This window comes from Piliocolobus tephrosceles, chromosome 1, assembly GCF_002776525.5.
Source record: "Piliocolobus tephrosceles isolate RC106 chromosome 1, ASM277652v3, whole genome shotgun sequence".
In the NCBI taxonomy this organism is placed as follows: Eukaryota; Metazoa; Chordata; class Mammalia; order Primates; family Cercopithecidae; genus Piliocolobus; species Piliocolobus tephrosceles.
This window is the reverse complement of record NC_045434.1, coordinates 97,504,481-97,523,317: the sequence shown is the minus strand read 5'-3', so window position 1 is coordinate 97,523,317 and position 18,837 is coordinate 97,504,481. Positions and strand designations below refer to the sequence as shown.

The following is an 18,837-nucleotide window of genomic DNA, read 5'->3' as shown; positions in this document are numbered from 1 at the left end:
TCCTTCCTTCCTTCCTTCCTTCCTTCCTTCCTTCCTTCCTTCCTTCCTTCCTTCCTTCTTTTCTTTCTTTCTTTCGAGATGGGGGTCTCAATATGTTGCCCAGGCTGGACTCAAACTCCTGGGCTCAAGGAATCCAAGTAGTTAGGACTACAGCTGTGCCCTACTGTGCTGGGCTCTGGATTCTTGATACTGTCTTCTACTCTTTACCTCCTCCCACCATTCCCACTGTATACTGAGAAACCCAGTTCCTTAGAATCTTCAGTTTCAAGGAATGGATCCATTCTCAGGTAACTTCAAGAAAGAGAGGTTTATTAAAAGCTATATGGGGAAATAAAGAAGATTGGAATATTTTATTTAATCTAGCATTTTAATTGAAACATATATGTGAATATGGTAAAAACATTAAATTTTTTAAAAAAGAACAAAGTGCATTGTAAAAATTGTTTCTAACTCACCCCAGCCTATGAGTTGGTTACCCAGTCTTCCCTTACATTATAAACATTTTATATGCATATGCAAGCATACATATGTATGTGAATATGTATGCATGTTTCTTTTTATATACAAATGGAGGTGCACCGTACACATGGTTTCACACGTTGCTTTTAGTGTTTTCACTAACACTTTATCTTGGGCTCATTCCATATAGGTATGTATGGATCTACCTTGTTCTTTCTCATGACTACATTATATTTCATTATATGGCTGGGCCGCAATTTATTTCACAAATTCCTTATTAATAAACATCTTAGTTGTTTTTACCCTTGTGCTATTTTAAGCCATATATATTATATAGATATTCTTTATATATAAAAAGCAAAAGGGTAAAACAACTTTTACACACACACACACACATTACAATCTATACTCCTTCCTTGAGTTCTGGAGTGCTCCATCCACACAGCTGACTTCAAGCACCACCAAATGTAAATGACTCCCAAGTCTCTATCTCCAGCCCAGAACGGACCCTGAAGTTACATATAGGCTCTGAACTGAGGGATATTTCCACCTGGCCATGCCAAGAACATCTCATTTGAAGATGGACACATTTTAACTTACATTTTCCTACAGATCAGTGTCTTGTCCTCAATTTCCTATTATCCTGAATTCCTCCCTCTCCTTTGCCCCTCGCCCCCCATCAAATCTTCAAGTCTGTATCATCAAGTCTTATAGATCCTGCCTCCTTAGTGTCACTCGGATCTATGCCCTCCTTTCCACCTCACTGCCATTGTTTCAGGTGGCACCTCTCTCTTGTCCAGGCAATTGCAATAGGCTCACTGTCTTTTTCTCATTCCATTCTGATCATTCTTTACTTGGCAGCCATCAGATCTCGAATGCAAGTTTGATTCAATTACTCCCAATTTCAAATCCCTCCTTTCCTTTCCAACTGCTCTGGTATAGTTTGAGTTCATCTGATTACTGCCTCCCCAGGCTTACTTCTTAGCATACCCTCTTCATAGTCTATCTCTCCAGGCATGCCACACTCCACCAGTTCCCAGACTACTCCTGGCTGTGTCCTTGCTCACGTGGCTACATCTTGAAACAGCTTCTTCCTACATCTCCCTTATACTGAATACTTATCTTTCAAGATGAGGTCAAGGTGACCTCACCTCCTTGGGTGTCCTCTCCGGGTAGAACTAAGCAGTTTCTCTCTCTGCCCCCTCTGTCACACTTGTAACACTTTGTCTCTTTTCTTGCCTTCTACACTGTGAACCAGCATATACCTGAGGGCCTGGCATGTAGAGGTACTCAATAAATGATTGATGAATGAATAAGTCAATGAATGAATAACAAATAAATTCTGCTTCTCTGCCTTGCATTGAATCAGTACCTTTGTTAAAGAGATGAGAACTCTGACATACATCTAAGTATTTAGACTCCCAAGGAGTTATCTGTGTTACTGCTTGGGGACGGAGTTCAGACCACACTTGGAAACCCAAGTGCTCTATGGTTGGTGGTAATAGAGAAACCAGGTTTGAGCACCCAGGCCTGTGCTCAGGGACCCTGTGAGCCTCATAAGTTCCAGGAGTGATAGAAGGTGCCTATGGTCCAGGAAGAGGCTGATTACACCTGTGTTCTTCTTGCTCATAATGGGAATGAGAAGGGAACTCTTCCATGAATCCCATTTCTGCATCCTTTGTCATGATCCTCAGGCCTGACTCCCAGCCATGGCTTTTGGCTCTTGAGGCTACCTGACCTGTGGGAGATTCCACACCTGGGGAGAGACCCTTGTCCTCCCCAGTCAGGGCAGAGAACTTAAGTTCAGGATGAGAACAGACAGGACAGGGCCCTGCATGGCTGGGGTGGAAACGGAAACCCCTGCTGGGGATTGGTATTGGTGTGGGGCATCAATGGAGTCCAGACCTCTAGGAGCCTTTAAGGAGGAAGGTAGGAGCAAGCCAGATCAGGCTCCTTCAATCCCTGGATTCTCACAGGTCCGGACCTGGAGCTGTCACTGGAGGTGGGGACTATTGAGTCAACATGGACTGAGGCAGCATGTGAAGTGTGAAGAAATTGGAATTTGTTCAGGAGGAATAAGATAGCTATATAATTGGGATGATTCCAACTGGAACCAAACATGTCGATGGGGAGGAAGACCCAATATATGGTAGGATCAGGGAGAAAGAAAAAGGGAGAAGAAAAGGGAAAGGATAGAGGCACATGGGAAGAGAAGAGGAAGGAAAGAAGAAGGAAAGGGAGGAGAGGGAGGAAAGGAAGCCCAGGTCCTGCCCTTCTCTGTTCAGCATGAAGGACTGGAGACAGTGACACTGCACTGGTGCCATCCAAGGGCCTCCATCCCCAGCAGAGGCCTTAGACTGGGGGCCGCCCTGTCCCTTTGTCTTGCAACCTGGCTATACCTCCAAGCCTGGCCAAACCTTGTGTTTGAAGGAGATGCCCTGACTCTGTGATGTCAGGGATGGAAGAATACACCACTGTCTCAGGTGAAGTTCTACAGAGATGGAAAATTCCTTCATTTCTCTAAGGAAAACCAGACTCTGTCCATGGGAGCAGCAACAGTGCAGAGCAGTGGCCAGTACAGCTGCACTGGGCAGGTGATGTATATTCCACAGATATTCACACTAACTTCAGAAACTGCCATGGTTCAAGTCCAAGGTGAGTCACCAGCTTGGGAGTTTGTGGGGCAGGAGGTGCCTCTCAGGGGTCCCATGTCTAGAGGTCAGTAGCTCTCTGGACAGGACCCCTGTCTCTGGCTGCCCCTCATGCTGGGCCTATGTGTGGGGCCCCGAGGTTTCCCAAGATGTTGTCTCAATACCCCCATCTCCCCACCATGGGGCACATATGGAGCCAGGGGAAGGAGGGGGGAGATTCCTGGGAGGGGGCACTGGGAAGAGCCTGGACCAGTCCAGGTTCACCCTTCCCCTCTGTGGACTAGAGGACCTCGAAGGGCCCCTCTGCCTCTGACTTCCAAGATTCCAGAAGGGTCTGGCTGTGTGGGAGTCATTTCAGAGCTTGTGGGTAAGGACAAGAGGACAGGTCCTGGAGATCAAACTGCCTCCCGTCGGCGTCCCCAGGCTGCAGCCCGGGATGAGTAGAAGCTCAGGCCTCAGCCTCCTGGGGCTTCATCATCCGGGACTCCCCTCCTGAGCCCTGGACCTGCATCTCCCCAGAGCTGTTCCCACCTCCTGTGCTGAGTGCCACCCCCTCTCCTGAGCCCCGAGAGGGTAGCCTGGTGACCCTGAGATGTCAGACAAAGCTGCATCCCCTGAGGTCAGCCTCAAGGCTCCTCTTCTCTTTCCACAAGGATGGCCATACCTTGCAGAACAGGGGCCCTCACCTAGAACTCTGCATCCCAGGAGTCAAAGAGGGATACTCTGGACTTTACTGGTGTGAGATGGCCCCCGAGGGTGGCCAGGTCCAGAAGCAGAGCCCCCAGCTGGAGGTCAGAGTGCAGGGTAAATGTGTGAGGGAGTGGCGACGCCCCCAAGGGTCTGGGCATCAGGCAGTGGGACCTCCTGGGAGGAGAGGAGTTGTGGGAAGGGTCCCCAGGAGAGGAAGGAGCCAGGGTCCTGGGTGGTCAGGCTGAGCTTCCCACCCCATGTGCGTCCCAGCTCCTGTGTCCCGTCCTGCGCTCACTCTGTACCACGGGTCTGCTGACCCTGCTGTGGGAGACGTGGTGCAGCTCCTCTGTGAGGCCCAGAGGGGCTCCCCTCCAATCCTGTACTTGTTCTACCTCAATGGAGAGATCTTGGGGATCTCTCCTGGGAATCACTTGGCTCCCCATGGAGCTGTTTCCCCCTTGTTTCCAGTGAAGTCAGAGCAGGATGCTGGGATCCCGTCCTGCAAGGCTGAGAACAGCATCTCCAGAGAGAAGAGTGAGCCCAAAAGGTCTCCCTTGTTGATGCATCTTGTCTTCTAACTGGGCTCTGAGCCCTGGGGGCTAGGATAATGGTTCAGTCATCACTGCACCCTCAGCAGCCTGGCATGGAGTGAGGGGAGCTTGGAGGAGGCAGATGTGTGGAGGGAGAGGAATCTCAAGCGTTAGGAAAACAAGGGCAACAGGGCCCAAGCAGTGAGATGTGTCTCCTTTTCACAACCACAGAAGTTGTGGATCCTTCCAGAGAACTGGTTTCCTGTGGTCTCAACAACGCTGAGCCTTCTAGCTCTTGGCTTAAGACACAGGCAACTTTCCTGCGGTGAGGGTGGAGGGTGTGTATGAGGGCTGGGGCGGGGGCCAGACCTAGAGGCACATACAGGGCATGAACAGAGAAGTGGAAGGAGCTGGAGTCCCGTGTGCATGTGGGCCTGGGAGACCTGCAGGAGCCCAGAATCCTCAGCTTGGCCCTCATGACTCTCCAAGCCCTCTAGGCACCCTCCCCCCAGAGTTGTCTGCTGGGGTGAGCCATTGACATGGGTCTGTATGCTCTTCTGCAGAGGGAGCTCCGTGGCCTTACAGACAAGCTTTTTTTTTTTTTTTTGGTGGTGGTGGGAGTGGGGGCAATCACAGGCCTCTGAGTTCCCCAGGACTCCTCAGAGTGCCAGGGGAGAAACAGTAGCTGTTTTGTCCAGGTGCGGCCTGAAGATTCATGAAAGTCACTCTAAAGACCTGGGTGTCAACTGTGACGCTGACCCTGTGTCCTTCCCAAATGGTCCTGCAAAGCTGCCAGGACTCCCACTTTCTACTGCACATCCTAATCTTCTATGCCTGGGAATCTTACCCAATAAATAGAGGTGACAGAATTAGTCCAAGTCAGCCTCAATGTGCGTCAGCATCTCTGCACCTTCCTTGGTCTCAGAGGACACTATGTGATATCTCTCCTCACCTCACTCAGAGTTGGGTGGCACCCTTAACCCCCTTCTCCAACCCAGGGTACCAACTCATAAAGGGGCTCAATGGCTATGAGGACAGAGGGTCCCTGCTGGAATCCTTCACCCTCGACTTCTCCCCGAGTGATCTTGTTCTCCAGCAGTCATTGTCAGTGCAGGGCAGGATTGAGGAGTCTGGCCATCCTGGACTGATTTGGTTTGATTGGTTGGTTTGTTCCTTCCTTCCTTCTCGTTGTCTTGTTCTAAAGATGAATTTTCATTGCCTAGTGAAGCATCAGCCTTTCCCAAAGACAGGTCTAGCATTTGCCCTCCACTATGAGGTGCCGATCTCTAGGCCCTGGAATGCCATGCCTGATAAAAGTGTCTTTGTTTGTCTAGGGGCCTTGGCCATCAGACAGTTCAACAGTGTGATTTATGATGACAGATTTATGCCAAGCACTATCATTTCTACCTCCAGAGGGACTGGAGACCAAAGGCGTCAGCTTGACCTTTGGAAGGGCCAGTGACTGACAGTCAGCCATGTGGGCAGCGTGTGATTTAGTCCTAGTAAAAACTCTGAGGCTTGGGCGAGATTTCCTGGTTGGAAATATTGTGTGTGTATTGTTACACACTGATGCCAGAAGAGTACCCTGTCCTAACCCTATGGGAAAGGACATACTTAGTACTTCCCTGGACTCTATGCGCTTCTTTCCTAGGCTGATTTTAATATGTGTCCTTTCCCTACAATAAGACATAACCATGAATATAACAGCTTTCATTGTATTCTGTGAATATTTCTAGCAAATTACTAAAACTGAGGGTAGTTTTTGGAACTCCTTGAACTTTCAGGTGGTATCAGAAGTGAGGGCAGTCCTGTGTAGATTGTATTCTTTCTGACTGTACACTTGGCTAAACCCTCATGCACGTCTTAGAAAATGTACACACTGTCGCAAGATAAAATACTAGTTAGGAAGATGAGGTTAGAAGAAAGTAGGGTAGGAAAATAAGTTGCAGCAAGGAACAAGCACAGTGTCCAAACTATGCTTGAGTGTTCTATCCATGACTATGGGAGGGCTACAAATGCAGCTTTCTGCTTTCCAGCAGCAACTCCAAGAGGACAGTAAAGTCTACTGTAAAATCACAGGGCTGCTCAGAGAGATGGCCCTGCTGTTCCTACCACTGGGAGGCATTTTTTCTCAAGAAAACACTGTGCGATGATAATGAACAGCATCTTTAGCCTTACCTTTTCCATAGCCCCACTGAATATTCCTGCTTTATAACACTCTTTGACACAGGCCATGGTCATTGATTGTAACAAAGCATTTCAGGGGAGCAAGTCTGCACTGTCCCCATAGGAGGTGGCTTGGGTTTTCTTTTACTTTTTTTTTCTTTTCTTTTTTTTTTCTGAGACGGAGTCTCGCTCTGTCGCCCAGGCTGGAGTGCAGTGGTGCATCTTGGTTCACTGCAAGCTCCGCCTCCCGGGTTCACGCCATTCTCCTGCCTCAGCCTCCTGAGTAGCTGGGACTACAGGCACCCGCCACTATGCCTGGCTAATTTTTTGTATTTTTAGTAGACACGGGGTTTCGCTGTGTTAGCCAGGATGGTCTCGATCTCCTGACCTCGTGATCCGTCTGCCTCGGCCTCCCAAAGTGCTGGGATTACAGGCGTGAGCCACCGTGCCTGGCCAGGTTTTATCTTTCTAATAATTCAGCTAAACCTGGGTTAGTGATTCTCAATGGAGGCAGAAAGCCCAACTTTGAGGACCTCTGCCAGAGTGAGCCATGATTACATATAGGAGCATATGGCATGCTTTTGTGGTTTTAAGGCTATACAAAAAGGTGATAAACACTATTTTATTTATTTATTTATCTATTTATTTATTTATTTATTGAGAAGTGTCTTTCTCTGTCACCCATACTGGAGTGCAGAGGTGCTATCATGGCTTACTGCAGTCTCCACTCCCCCTTCACCCATGGGCTCAAGCAGTCCTCCCACCTCAGCCTCCTGAGTAGCTGGGACTATAGAAGTGCACCACTGCACCACCATGCCCAGCTAACTTTGTGTTTTTGGTAGAGACGGTGTTTTGCCATGTTACCCAGGCGAGTCTTGAACTCCTGGGCTCAAGTGATCTGCCTGCCTCAGGCTCCCAAAGTTCTGGGATTACAGGCGTGAGCCACCACGCCGGTTAATAAACACTATTTTAAAGGATTTTGAGTGGGGTGTGGGAACGTGTTTTTAAGGAAAATATTCCTCTCCCCTGTCCAGGAAATATTTTCATAAGCCCAATATGTAACTAGGTGAAAATCCAGCTATTCTAGTTGAAATGGAGATGAAAGTCCAGGAATTACACCTGGCAATGCTGCCCCATTGTTTTGCCCATCTGCAATCCCCGAGCAGAGGTGCTCCCTAGAACCCTTAAGGCTCCAAGGCATTGCCTTGGGATTTAAGCAAAGTGCTGAGATGGGATACTCCCTCCAGCTTCTACAAGAATAGTTTATTTTTTATCGTATTGAGTTTCTTGTAATATTTCCAGGCCGGGCGCGGTGGCTCAAGCCTGTAATCCCAGCACTTTGGGAGGCCGAGACGGGCGGATCACGAGGTCAGGAGATCGAGACCATCCTGGCTAACATGGTGAAACCCCGTCTCTACTAAAAAATACAAAAAACTAGCCGGGCGAGGTGGCGGGCGCCTGTAGTCCCAGCTACTCCGGAGGCTGAGGCAGGAGAATGGCATAAACCCGGGAGGCAGAGCTTGCAGTGAGCTGAGATCCGGCCACTGCACTCCAGCCTGGGCGACAGAGCGAGACTCCGTTTCAAAAAAAAAAAAAATATTTCCATTGAGGAAATGTTGCATGGATTTTTTTATTTTTAAGTTCAGCAGCCAGTGTTCTAGAGGAAGGACTTAGCTGCATAGCCTGTGGGTAATACCTCATCAGGTGAGCTTGGGAAAGTAAAGAGTTAGGGACTATACCCCTTACCCCCTTCTCCATCCCCCCAGGCAGCTATCCACAGTCAGCAAAATTGGCTATCCCTAGTGCTAGAAATTGTCCATCATAGAAAATGTCTCTCCACCTCTTCTTCCTCCATCCAGAGAGCAGTTGTAGTGGTTGCTTCTTAACCCTCCACTTCTCCTTCTGTTTCCCATTTCCTCTTCTGGTAGTTTGAAGGGGAATCCCCAAGCCCTTCCCTACCTCTTCTTCTTCTTTCTTTTTTTTTTTTTTTTGAGATGGAGTCTCACTTTGTCACTCAGGCTGGAGTCCAGTGGTGCGATCTCAGCTCACTGCAACCTCTACCTCCTGGGTTCAAGCGATTCTCCTGCCTCAGCCTCCCGAGTACAGGTGCCTGCCATCACATCTGGCTGATTTTTGGTTTTTTAGTAGAAACGAGGTTTCACCATGTTGACCAGGCTGGTCTCAAACTCCTGACCTCAGGTGATCCACCTGCCTCGCCCTCCCAAAGTATTGAGATTACAGACGTGAGCCACCGTGCCCAGCTCTTCCCTACTTCTTAACCATTTCCATAGACTAGAAGAAAATGTCTCCATTGTTGATGTGCTGCTACCAGGCTTCTTTCCTCTCAGAGGAAGAAACCTCTCAGACATAGGAAATCCTGCCTCATAATCCAATGACTCAAACTCTGAGCCACCTTCAATGTTCCAAGGTCAGAATCCCAGGCAGTCCCTCTTTACCCTACAAAGAAGGATTTGACCAAGAGAGAAGAGTACCATGGGTGCCACAAAACCGTTGTAAGTGGCAAGGTATTTGGGGAACTTGACAGGGAAGAGAGAAGATTTTGCATGTGATAATGGAAAATATTTAATGGGAAGGAGAGGAGTGAGTAACCATGAGAAAAGAGAAAATGAGATTGCCTTCTGAGTCTCAAAGTGCTAAGTAAACACTTGGTACATCAGAGATGAGGCATGCACATTATCCCTAAAGAATTACAAAAATGAGATGGGGTGGTGTGAACAGCTCCCAAAAGAGTAAGTATGAGAGAATGTACCTCAACACAATAAAATCAATATATGACAAGCCCACAGCTAATATTATACTCAATGGAGAAAAGTTGAAAGCTTTTCTTCAAATATCAGAAACGCAACAAGGATGCCCACTTTCACTACTCCTTTTCAACGTAGTTCTCGAAGTCCTAGCCAGAGCAATTATTCAAGAGAAAGAAATAAAAGCCATCTTAATAGGAAAGGAAGAAGTGAAATTGTCTTCATTTGCTGATGAAATGATCTTATATATATATATATATATAAAACCCTAAAAATCAAAAACCCTTAGAACTGATTTAAAAAATTCCATAAAGTTGCAGGATACAAAATACATGCACAAATTAGTAGCATTTCTGTATGCTAATAACAAGCTATCCAAAAAGAAAATTAAGAATGATCCCATTTACAACAGCAACAAAAGATAAAATAAAATAGTGAGATGTAAATTTAACTAAGGAGGTGAAAGACTTATATACTGAAAGCTATAAAACACTAGTGAAAGAAATGGATGAAAACACACATAAACGGCAAGATATTCCATGTTCATGGATTGGAAAAGTTAACACTGTTATAATGTCCATATTAACCCCAAACAATCTACAGATTCAATGCAATCTCTATTAAAATTCCAATGTCACTCTAAACAGAGATAGAAAAAAAAAAATCCTTAAATTCGTAGGGAACAACAAAAACCACAAATGGCCAAAACAATTTTGAGCAAAAATAATAAAGCTGGAGAAATCACACGACCTGACTGTAAAGTATATTATAAGGCAGTTGTAATCAAAACAACATAGTAGTGGCATAAAAACAGATCCACCAACCAATGGAACAGAAATAAACCAATGCATTTATAGCTGATTGATTTTTGACAAAGGTTCCAAAAGCCTACAATGAGGAAAGGACAATCTATTCAATAAATGGTGTGGGAAAACTGCTTATCCACATGCAGAAGAATGAAATTAGATCTTTATCTTACAGTATGCATAAAAATCAACTCAAGGGAGGGATAGCATTAGGAGAAATAACTAATGTAAATGACAAGTTGATGGGTGCAGCAAACCTAATAATAATAGTAAAAAAACCTCAAAATGGGAAAGACTTTAATGTAAGACTTGGCACTGTAAAACTACTAGAAGAAAGCATAAGGGGAAACCCTCGTTACATTGGTCTGGACAAGAATTTTTTGGATTTGACTCTGACAGCTCAGGTAACAAAAGCAAAAATAAACAAATGGGATTGCATAAAACTAAAAAGTTTATGCATAGCAAAACAAAAACAACAAAGTGCAGAGACCCACAGAATGTGAACAAATATTTTCAAACTATACATCTGATAAGGAGTTAAAATCCAAAATATATAAGGAATCCAAACAACTCATTAGCAAGAAAACAAGTAACTTGATTTAAAAATGGGCAAATGACTTGAACAGACACTTCTCAAAGGAAGACATACAAATGGCTAACAGGTTCATTAAAAAATGCTCAGCATCACTAATCACTAAGAAATGCAAATTAAAACCACAATGAGGTATCACCTCACACCTGTTAGACTGGCTTTTACCACAATGATAAAAGATAACATGTGTTGATGAAGACACAGAAAAAAGGGAACACTTTTACACTGTTAGTAAGAATGTAAATTAGTACGGCTGTTGTGGAAAACAGTATGGAGGTTCCTCAAAAAACTAAAAATGTAACTTCCATATGATCCAACTATCCCACTTCTGAGAATATATCCAAAGGAATTAAAATGACTGTGTTGAAGGGTATCCCTTTAACATGAACTCCCATGTTTATTGTAGCATTATGTACAATAGCTAAGATGTGGACTCAATCTAAATGTCCATCAGTGGATAAACAGATAAAGAAAATGAGGTGTATACACACAATGGAATACTAATCAGCCTTTAAAAAGAATGAAATTCTGTCATTTTGGACAACACAAATGACTCTAGAGGATACTATGCTAAGTGAAATAAGCCAGGCACAGAAAGATAAATACTGCATGATCTCATTTAGATGTGGAATATAAAAAAAGTTGAATTCCTAGAAGAATAATAGTTCCCAGAGGCAGTGGGCAGAGGAGGTGTGAAGGAATGGGGAATTACTGGTCCGAGGGTACAAAGTTTCAGCTAAACAAGAGGAATAAATTTTGAGATCTACTGCACAGCAGGATGACTGTAATCAATAACAATATGTTGTATATTTCAAAATAACTAAGAGAGTAATTTCAAATGTATCACCACAAAAATATCAAGGAAGCGGTGATGGATATGTTAAGTAGCTTGATTTAATCACTGAATTGTAGACATATATCAAAACATCACATTGTACTATGTAAATGTAATATAATTATGATTTGTTAATTAAGCATAATTTATATCTTTTTAAAAAGAAACATTGTAATGTGGGGGCAAGGAAAGTGAATAGCTCTGGAAAAGGAGGAAATGAGATTGCCTTCTGAGTTCCAAAATATTAAGACAATACTTAGTGGATCAAAGACGAGGTATGCAAATTATCCTGAACGAAACAAATAATCAAATGAAGGTGTGTACCTTATTAGAAAAATGAGATGAGTGGTGTGGACACATTGCAAAAGGAGAGTCATAGAAGTATACACCCTGACAGTGCCTATTCAAGTTCTGTCTAGGGACTCTGTCAGCCAGACGCAGTATCCAGGCAACCTCACAGAAGGAGCCTCATGGAGATGGACACCATAGATTGTCATCAGAGTGTTGAATCTTAGCTCATCTCCTTTCCTCTAGCACCATGTTCCCTAGGCAGCCTTCTGTTGACAACTCCCCATACTGACTGAGTACAGGGAGGGAATGTCAGGGTGATGGAGCTGCAACTGGCCTATTTGATCAGAACACTCTGACCAAAGAAGGCTGCTTGTCCCCATCCCTTGGTGTTCCTTTATCCTGCCTTGTTTTTCCTCACGGTACTTTATCGCCTGATGTTACAGATCTGTTTGTTGCGTATTGCTTACCCTCCCCCAACCTTGACTTTAACGATAATGTAAGCTTCAAGTTTTCCTGTTCACTGCTGTGTCCCACACCTAGAACACTGCCTGGCATTTAATTGAAGCTTGATAAATAATTGTAGGATGAATGGCTAATTTTATATGTCAGTTTGATAATGTCTCTGACAAAATGAGGCAGCATTCCAGATTCTGATCAACTCTGGGACATCGATGAGTTAGAGTTTGAGCCTGTATTGTGAAAAGTGCTGAACTGACTAAGAAAAATGGCATCATGGGCAGACTTGTCTGGGTGGCCCACGGCTTCCCTCAAGCCACTCCCCTCTGTTTCCTTTGTGCTTTCTTCGTGTGCCTCCAGTCTCAAATACAAATTATAACAGCAAAGGAATACAAATACCAATCACTGATGACATCAGCAATAATAATAACACTGAGGGCTTTCTATATGCCAGGCATAGTTTTGTTACTTCTCAAATTAGTTTAATCAAGTAAAATCCTGCCAACAAGGCACCAGGAGACCAACAAGACACCAGGAGTTTTGGCCCCAGGTTTGCTGTTAAACTGTGACCTTGAGGAAGTCTCTCCACCACTCCGAACCTCTGGTTTTTGTTCGTTGTTTGTTTGCTTTTTAGTTTTTAATTTGTGAAATAAAGGGCTGGACAAGATCCATAGATTCTAAACTTTTTTCTTTTAGCAACAGCACCCTATTTTCAAACAAGTTCTTCATCAGAACTCCCTATGTGAAAAGATAAAAGCACCTGTCTGTGGTTGAAGCTCCCTGGCCTGCACCTGCTTCCCTGCGGCAATCCTTGAGACAGCTCCTCAGAAAGCCCAGGAGAACAGATTAAAAGCTCCCGGAGCCCCTCTCATGTTCTCCAAAGGCCAGACCAAGAATGAAGCAGAGTGTTGTTTCATGGCTTTACTCAGGGGGAAAGAAACCCTTTGTGATTGGAAACAAAAGATATCACTGGCTGGGGAACTTCCTCTCTGCTCCAACAGAACAGAAGAGTAGGTGAAGTGTAGGGATTCCCAAACTTTAGCTTAGAGTAGCATCACCTGGGGACCTTGATAAGCAGGTGGATTCACAGGCCACACTCTGCTTTCCCCCATCGTGACTCAGTGAGTCTGAATCAGCGTTTTTGTTTGTTTTTTGAGACAGAATCTTGCACTGTCACCCAGGCTGGAGTGCAGTGGTGCGATCTCTGCTCACTGCAACCTCTGCCTCCTGGGTTCGAGTGATTCTCCTGCCTCAGCCTCACAAGTAGCTGGGATTACGGGCACTTGCCACCATGCCCGGCTAATTTTTTGTATATTTAGTAGAGACGGGGTTTCACTATGTTGGCCAGGTTGGTCTTGAACTCCTGACCTCGTGATCTGCCCTCCTTGGCCTCCCAAAGTGTTAGGATTACTGGCGTGAGCCACCACGCCTGGCCTGAGTAAGCGTTTTAACTAGCTCTCAGCTTGATTGTGATACAGGTGGTATGAAACCTACATTTTGAGAGCAATAAGCATCAGGGAGTCACAGGACATGCAATTGAGAAGAACATGAGCCTAGTCCATTTTAGGAAAGAAGGGCAGACATATTGTACTTAAGAGGTAAGTTGAGGGAAGGGTATGTGTGTGCATGAACCAATCTGAGATATGTGAAGCCTGAGAGACAAGGAATGGGTTGCCCTTGCAGTGTGGTTAAGGGGATCAGCCTGGCGTGTTCCATCTCTGCATATGTAACAGGCTGATCTGGGGAAAGGGCGGCTGGCATGGAAAACACCGAGCTGGGTTATACCTCCCAACAGCAATGCTTGCAGTCTCTTTAGACTATGGGCTGATTGGTGCTGCCAGCTAACATTCTTGAATAAAACCTATTCACGTGTCTTATGTTAGAGACTTCCTGTGTATTCTCTTCAATAATCACAGACCCTGGCCAATTACCAAGGGGCCCCAGGTCTTCCTAATGCCAAAGCCCACTGTCTTTATGCTTAACCAACCTTCAGTAATAACCATGACTCACATTCATTGAGCCCTTACCATGAGCCAACTCCATACCGAATGCTTTCTGCCATTAGTTCATCTGATTTTCACAACCACCCTATAAAGCGGGTATTGTGAGTGTCCCATCCTGCAGACAAAGGAACCCAAGTAGTTTGGTTCCAGAGGCATGCTCTTCCACACTGCCCACCCACCATCTCCTTCTAAATCTTTAGGGCAATTTGTTGACTGAAAAAGGTAAGGGCAACCTTGAACTCTTAAAGTTTAGCTGTTTCGGTATGATTCCTTTAGTAAGATTTGGCTTCTGCTCTAGGGTAACCATAACTTATCCTCCAAACTAGAGCACTTTCTGAGAGTGAAAGGGGACACTATTAATAATTAGGGCAAGATAACAGGCTTACATGAGGACCTTCTTAAGAAACCTTAACGGCCGGGCGCGTTGGCTCAAGCCTGTAATCCCAGCACTTTGGGAGGCCGAGACGGGAGGATCATGAGGTCAGGAGATCGAGACCATCCTGGCTAACACGGTGAACCCCCTCTACTAAAAAAGGAACAAAAAAAAAAAAAAACTAGCCGGGCGAGGTGGCGGGCGCCTGTAGTCCCAGCTACTCGGGAGGCTGAGGCAGGAGAATGGCGTAAACCCGGGAGGCGGAGCTTGCAGTGAGCCGAGATCTGGCCACTGCACTCCAGCCTGGGCGACAGAGCGAGACTCCGTCTCAAAAAAAAAAAAAAAAAAAAAAAAAGAAACCTTAACACACAGTTACCTCACCTGCTTCAAACTGTGTCCATTCTCTTGAAATGCCTGCTTTTCACGTAAACCTTCAGTTTTAGCAGATAACTTTGACTCCACTTCAGAGAAAATCAAAACCACTGTTCAGGCCTTCCCTTAACTGCTTGTCACATACAAACCTATCTGCATCTCTGCCCATTTTCTTCTCATTATAGCCGAGGCCCATCTTGTAATTCAAGGTCAGTTCTTTTCCCTTGGCTTTGAATCTCAGCTCCCTCCTGTCTTCTGGGTGTGTGTGGGGTGGTGTGGGGTCAGGGAGAGGCCTTGCTCCATTATCATCACCTTTTCCCCAAATCTTCAACCCCTGCCCCTACTGGTTCTGCTCGTCAGCATTTAAATATGTTCAAATCTCCACGGCCTGCCTCGGCCTTCCGAAGTGCTGGGATTATAGGCATGAGCCACCGCGCCCAGCCAAAGGTAAACTTCTTGAGTGCATAACTTATAAACTCAGCAGGTCTATACACCCCCGGTGAGCTGCCTGCAGTCCATCTTTGTAGCCTCATCTCCACGCTTAAAACGAAATCATTGGCAATAAAACTATCCCTCTACCCCATGTTTTCCCTTTGCCTCCCATCCTCTATTTCCCCTTGCCGTCAAAGGTAAAATTTTTTTTTTTTTGAGATAGAGTCTTGCTCTGTCACCTAGTCTGGAGTACAGTGATGCTATCTTGGCTCACTGCAACCTCTACTTCCTGGGTTCAAGCAATTCTCCTGCCTCAGCCTCCCAAGTACCTGGGATTACAGGCATGCGCCACCACGCTTGGCTAATTTTTGTATTCTTAGTAGAGACAGGGGTTTCACCATGTTGGCCGGGCTGGTCTCGAACTCTTGACCTCGTGATCTGTCCACCTCAGCCTCCCAAAGTGCTGGGATTATAGGCGTGAGCCGCCGCGCCCGGCCAAGGTAAACTTCTTGAGTGCATAACTTATAAACTCAGCAGGTCTATACACCCCCGGTGAGCTGCCTGCAGTCCATCTTTGTAGCCTCATCTCCACTCTTCTCTGCTTCTCTTCTCAGCCCCACCTGTGTGGGCTTCTCTCTGTGCTTCAGTGTGCCCAGCTGTCTCCCCCACCCCAAGGATCCTGCACAGGCTGCTCCTCTGTGAGGAACGCTCTTTTCTCCTCTGTTTCACAATGGCTCCTTTGGGTGCACTTCAACAATTTGCAGACTCTTAACAGTTCTCTCCATCCACCTTCATGGTTCAATTGAATAATCACCTTTTTAACACTGAAACTTAAAAAAGAAAAAGAAAAGAAAGGAAAAAGAAACCATATATCAAGTGCACAGGCCAGCCTCAGAATAGAAGGATAGAAGACACATGCAGATCTCAACACGTGTTGCCTCGGGCGGGAGTTGATTTATTTGGAACTTACTTGTTAATGGCTCCTCCAGTACCATGGCTCTGCCCTGTGGGTCCTCAGCTTTCCAGATCCAAAGAGAAGCTGAGGAGAAAGTTTGAGCAAAGGTTTGGCCTTTTATTATCTTTTCTCCATTCTCTACACCACAGCAGGACCAGCTTTTCACTGCAACCTCTTTCCCAAGGCTGTTACATCAGAATTGGGGTGGGTGTCTGATTTCTCATGGGCTTAATTGCTCCCAAAGATCCAGGAAGAAGAGAGAGTCTAAACATTGCTGGTGCAACTACTTTATTATATATAATAATGTCATAGTTTGGTCTCTCTCCAAAGCACACCCTTAGATAAAAACTTGGGTGGAGGAAGTCTTTCTGGGAGATAATCCAAGAAGAAAGAATGAGGAAAATGCGACAAGGAAGGGAGGAAAGCCAAAAAAAAAAAAAAAAAAAAAAAAGGTGTGTTAATAGTTGATTACTGTTGTGGACAACTGGGACCCAATCCCTCTGAGGAACCAGGGAGAACACGCCTCAGAATTGCTCATGGAATAGGGCAGGGAGGCTGGAACATTTATCCACATTTACCCACCAACATGGCACTCCCTTAGCTGGACCCACCAAACCTGCATACTTCCCAGTTTCTGGGTTGAGTGGCCTTCCACTGTCATATGGAAAGCCTGGAAGCAGCTGGGGGCGGTGACTCATGTCTGTAATCCCAGCACTTTGGGAGGCTGAGGTAAGTGGATCACGAGGTCAGGAGTTCAAGACCAGCCTGGCCAACATGGTGAAACTCCATCTCTACAAAAATATAAAAATTGGCCAGGCGTAGTCGCATGCGCCTGTAATCCCAGCTACGCAGGAGGCTGAGGCGGAAGAATCGCTTGAACCTGGGAGGTGGAGGTTGCAGTGAACAGAGATGGTGCCACTGCACTGAAGCCTTGGCAACAGATTGAGACTCCATCTCAAAAGAAAAAAAAAAAAGATAATCAGAGAAAGCCTGGAAGCAGAAAAACAGACTGCCCAGATGCAAACTTCATGGGGCACTCCATCATGAAACTGTCCACACAGCAGCGTAGAAGTCAGGTGGGTAAACAGGTTGTGCTACAGGGAACCCTAAGTGTCTGCTACAAGCAAGATGTTAGAATGGATCTCTTCCTGCCTTAGTTATGCTGACAGTGTGATGGGTATCAGGAGATCAAAGGCAATGTGAGGGAGATCTGCCCTTGAAGAATATACAATGGGAGTCGAGAACTGGTGTCACACTGCCTTTGGAACCCCCTCATGTATGGATGGAGGGCTGAGAAAGGGAGATAGAGAAAGAGACTTCTTTGGAAAGAACTTTATTGTGAGTCCACACCTCTTCCCCAAGGGATAGTGATGTTACCTCTGATCACAAGCCAAGTAAAGGAGACTTCAAGGGGAGGGCTTAGGGAGCTTTGGAATGCGGCCCTGCAGGTGAGAGTCAGAGGCCACAAGCACCTATGACAGGTCTGGAAGAGTTAAAACTGGTAATGCGCTCCCACGAGGGAGCCAGGAGTATGGTACCATGTTGTAGATCCTAGGATCTGTCGGGCCAAGGAATGTTTGTGATGGTGATGGGTAGCTGACGGCCACCCATGAGACACAGCCTGCTTGATTGTCCTGGGTGCTATACGATAGGGGCATTTGGACAGGTCTCTGGGGAGGAGGAGGTGAAATGTGTGGCCAGATGTCCAGGGGCTGAGGAAGGAGTTGCAAAGGACCACCCAGAAAAGAGAAGCATTCACCCCAGTCAAGGGTAAGAGAGAGGGAACCAGCAAAAGTTAACCAGCAAAACTGCCCTTAGCAGAAAATAGTTCATCTTAGCCATCTGTGAGGCCCACAAAGTGCAAAGCCACTCAGCGAGGTAAGAAGAGTTTTAACACCTCCCCACCCTCCCCATCCTCTTGGAGTGGGGAAACTTGAGTTGGGGGAGGACAGTTGAGGGGGAGCACTGGTGAGGAGAACAGACTGGGAGAGGCAAGCTGAGCATAGTAGAGAGCAGAGACTGCTCCCTCCCCAGCTGCCGGCCTCTAGCCTGGAAGACCTAAGCCAGGATAAGGGAGATTATTTGATAATAAAGTAAGTTTGGAATTTTGCATATTACATGGGACAGGAAGTACTCATTTCTAAACCGAGACCAGTACTCATTTCTGGACTGAGACCTCAGCCAGAGTTCTCATCTGAGGCAGAGAAGACTACCCCACCGAATAAGATTAAAAGAGCAATGAGAGAAAAAAAATTGAAGTTCTATTTGAATCACAATCCATGAGCAAGAATGAAAATTACACTTGGCCAGGCACTGTGGCTCACACCTGTAATCGCAGCTCTTTGGGTAGCTGAGGCGGGAGGATCCATCCCTTGAGGCCAGGAGTTTAAGACCAGCCCGGGCAACACAGCCACATCCCATCTCTACAAAAAAAAAAAAAAAAAAAAAAAAAAAAAAAAAA

General features: G+C 45.8%; 1 protein-coding gene across 1 annotated transcript in view; it reads left to right on the top strand.

Annotated features, from left to right (window-relative positions):
- Positions 1 to 4,378, top strand: part of LOC111543965 (Fc receptor-like protein 6) — a 10,933-nt gene extending 6,555 nt beyond the window's left edge. The window contains 4 exon segments of the mRNA XM_026457041.1: positions 2,436 to 2,461; positions 2,745 to 3,114; positions 3,630 to 3,914; positions 4,071 to 4,378. Coding sequence (XP_026312826.1) covers positions 2,436 to 2,461; positions 2,745 to 3,114; positions 3,630 to 3,914; positions 4,071 to 4,378 — 989 coding nt within the window.
- Positions 4,379 to 18,837: the final 14,459 nt, after the last annotated feature.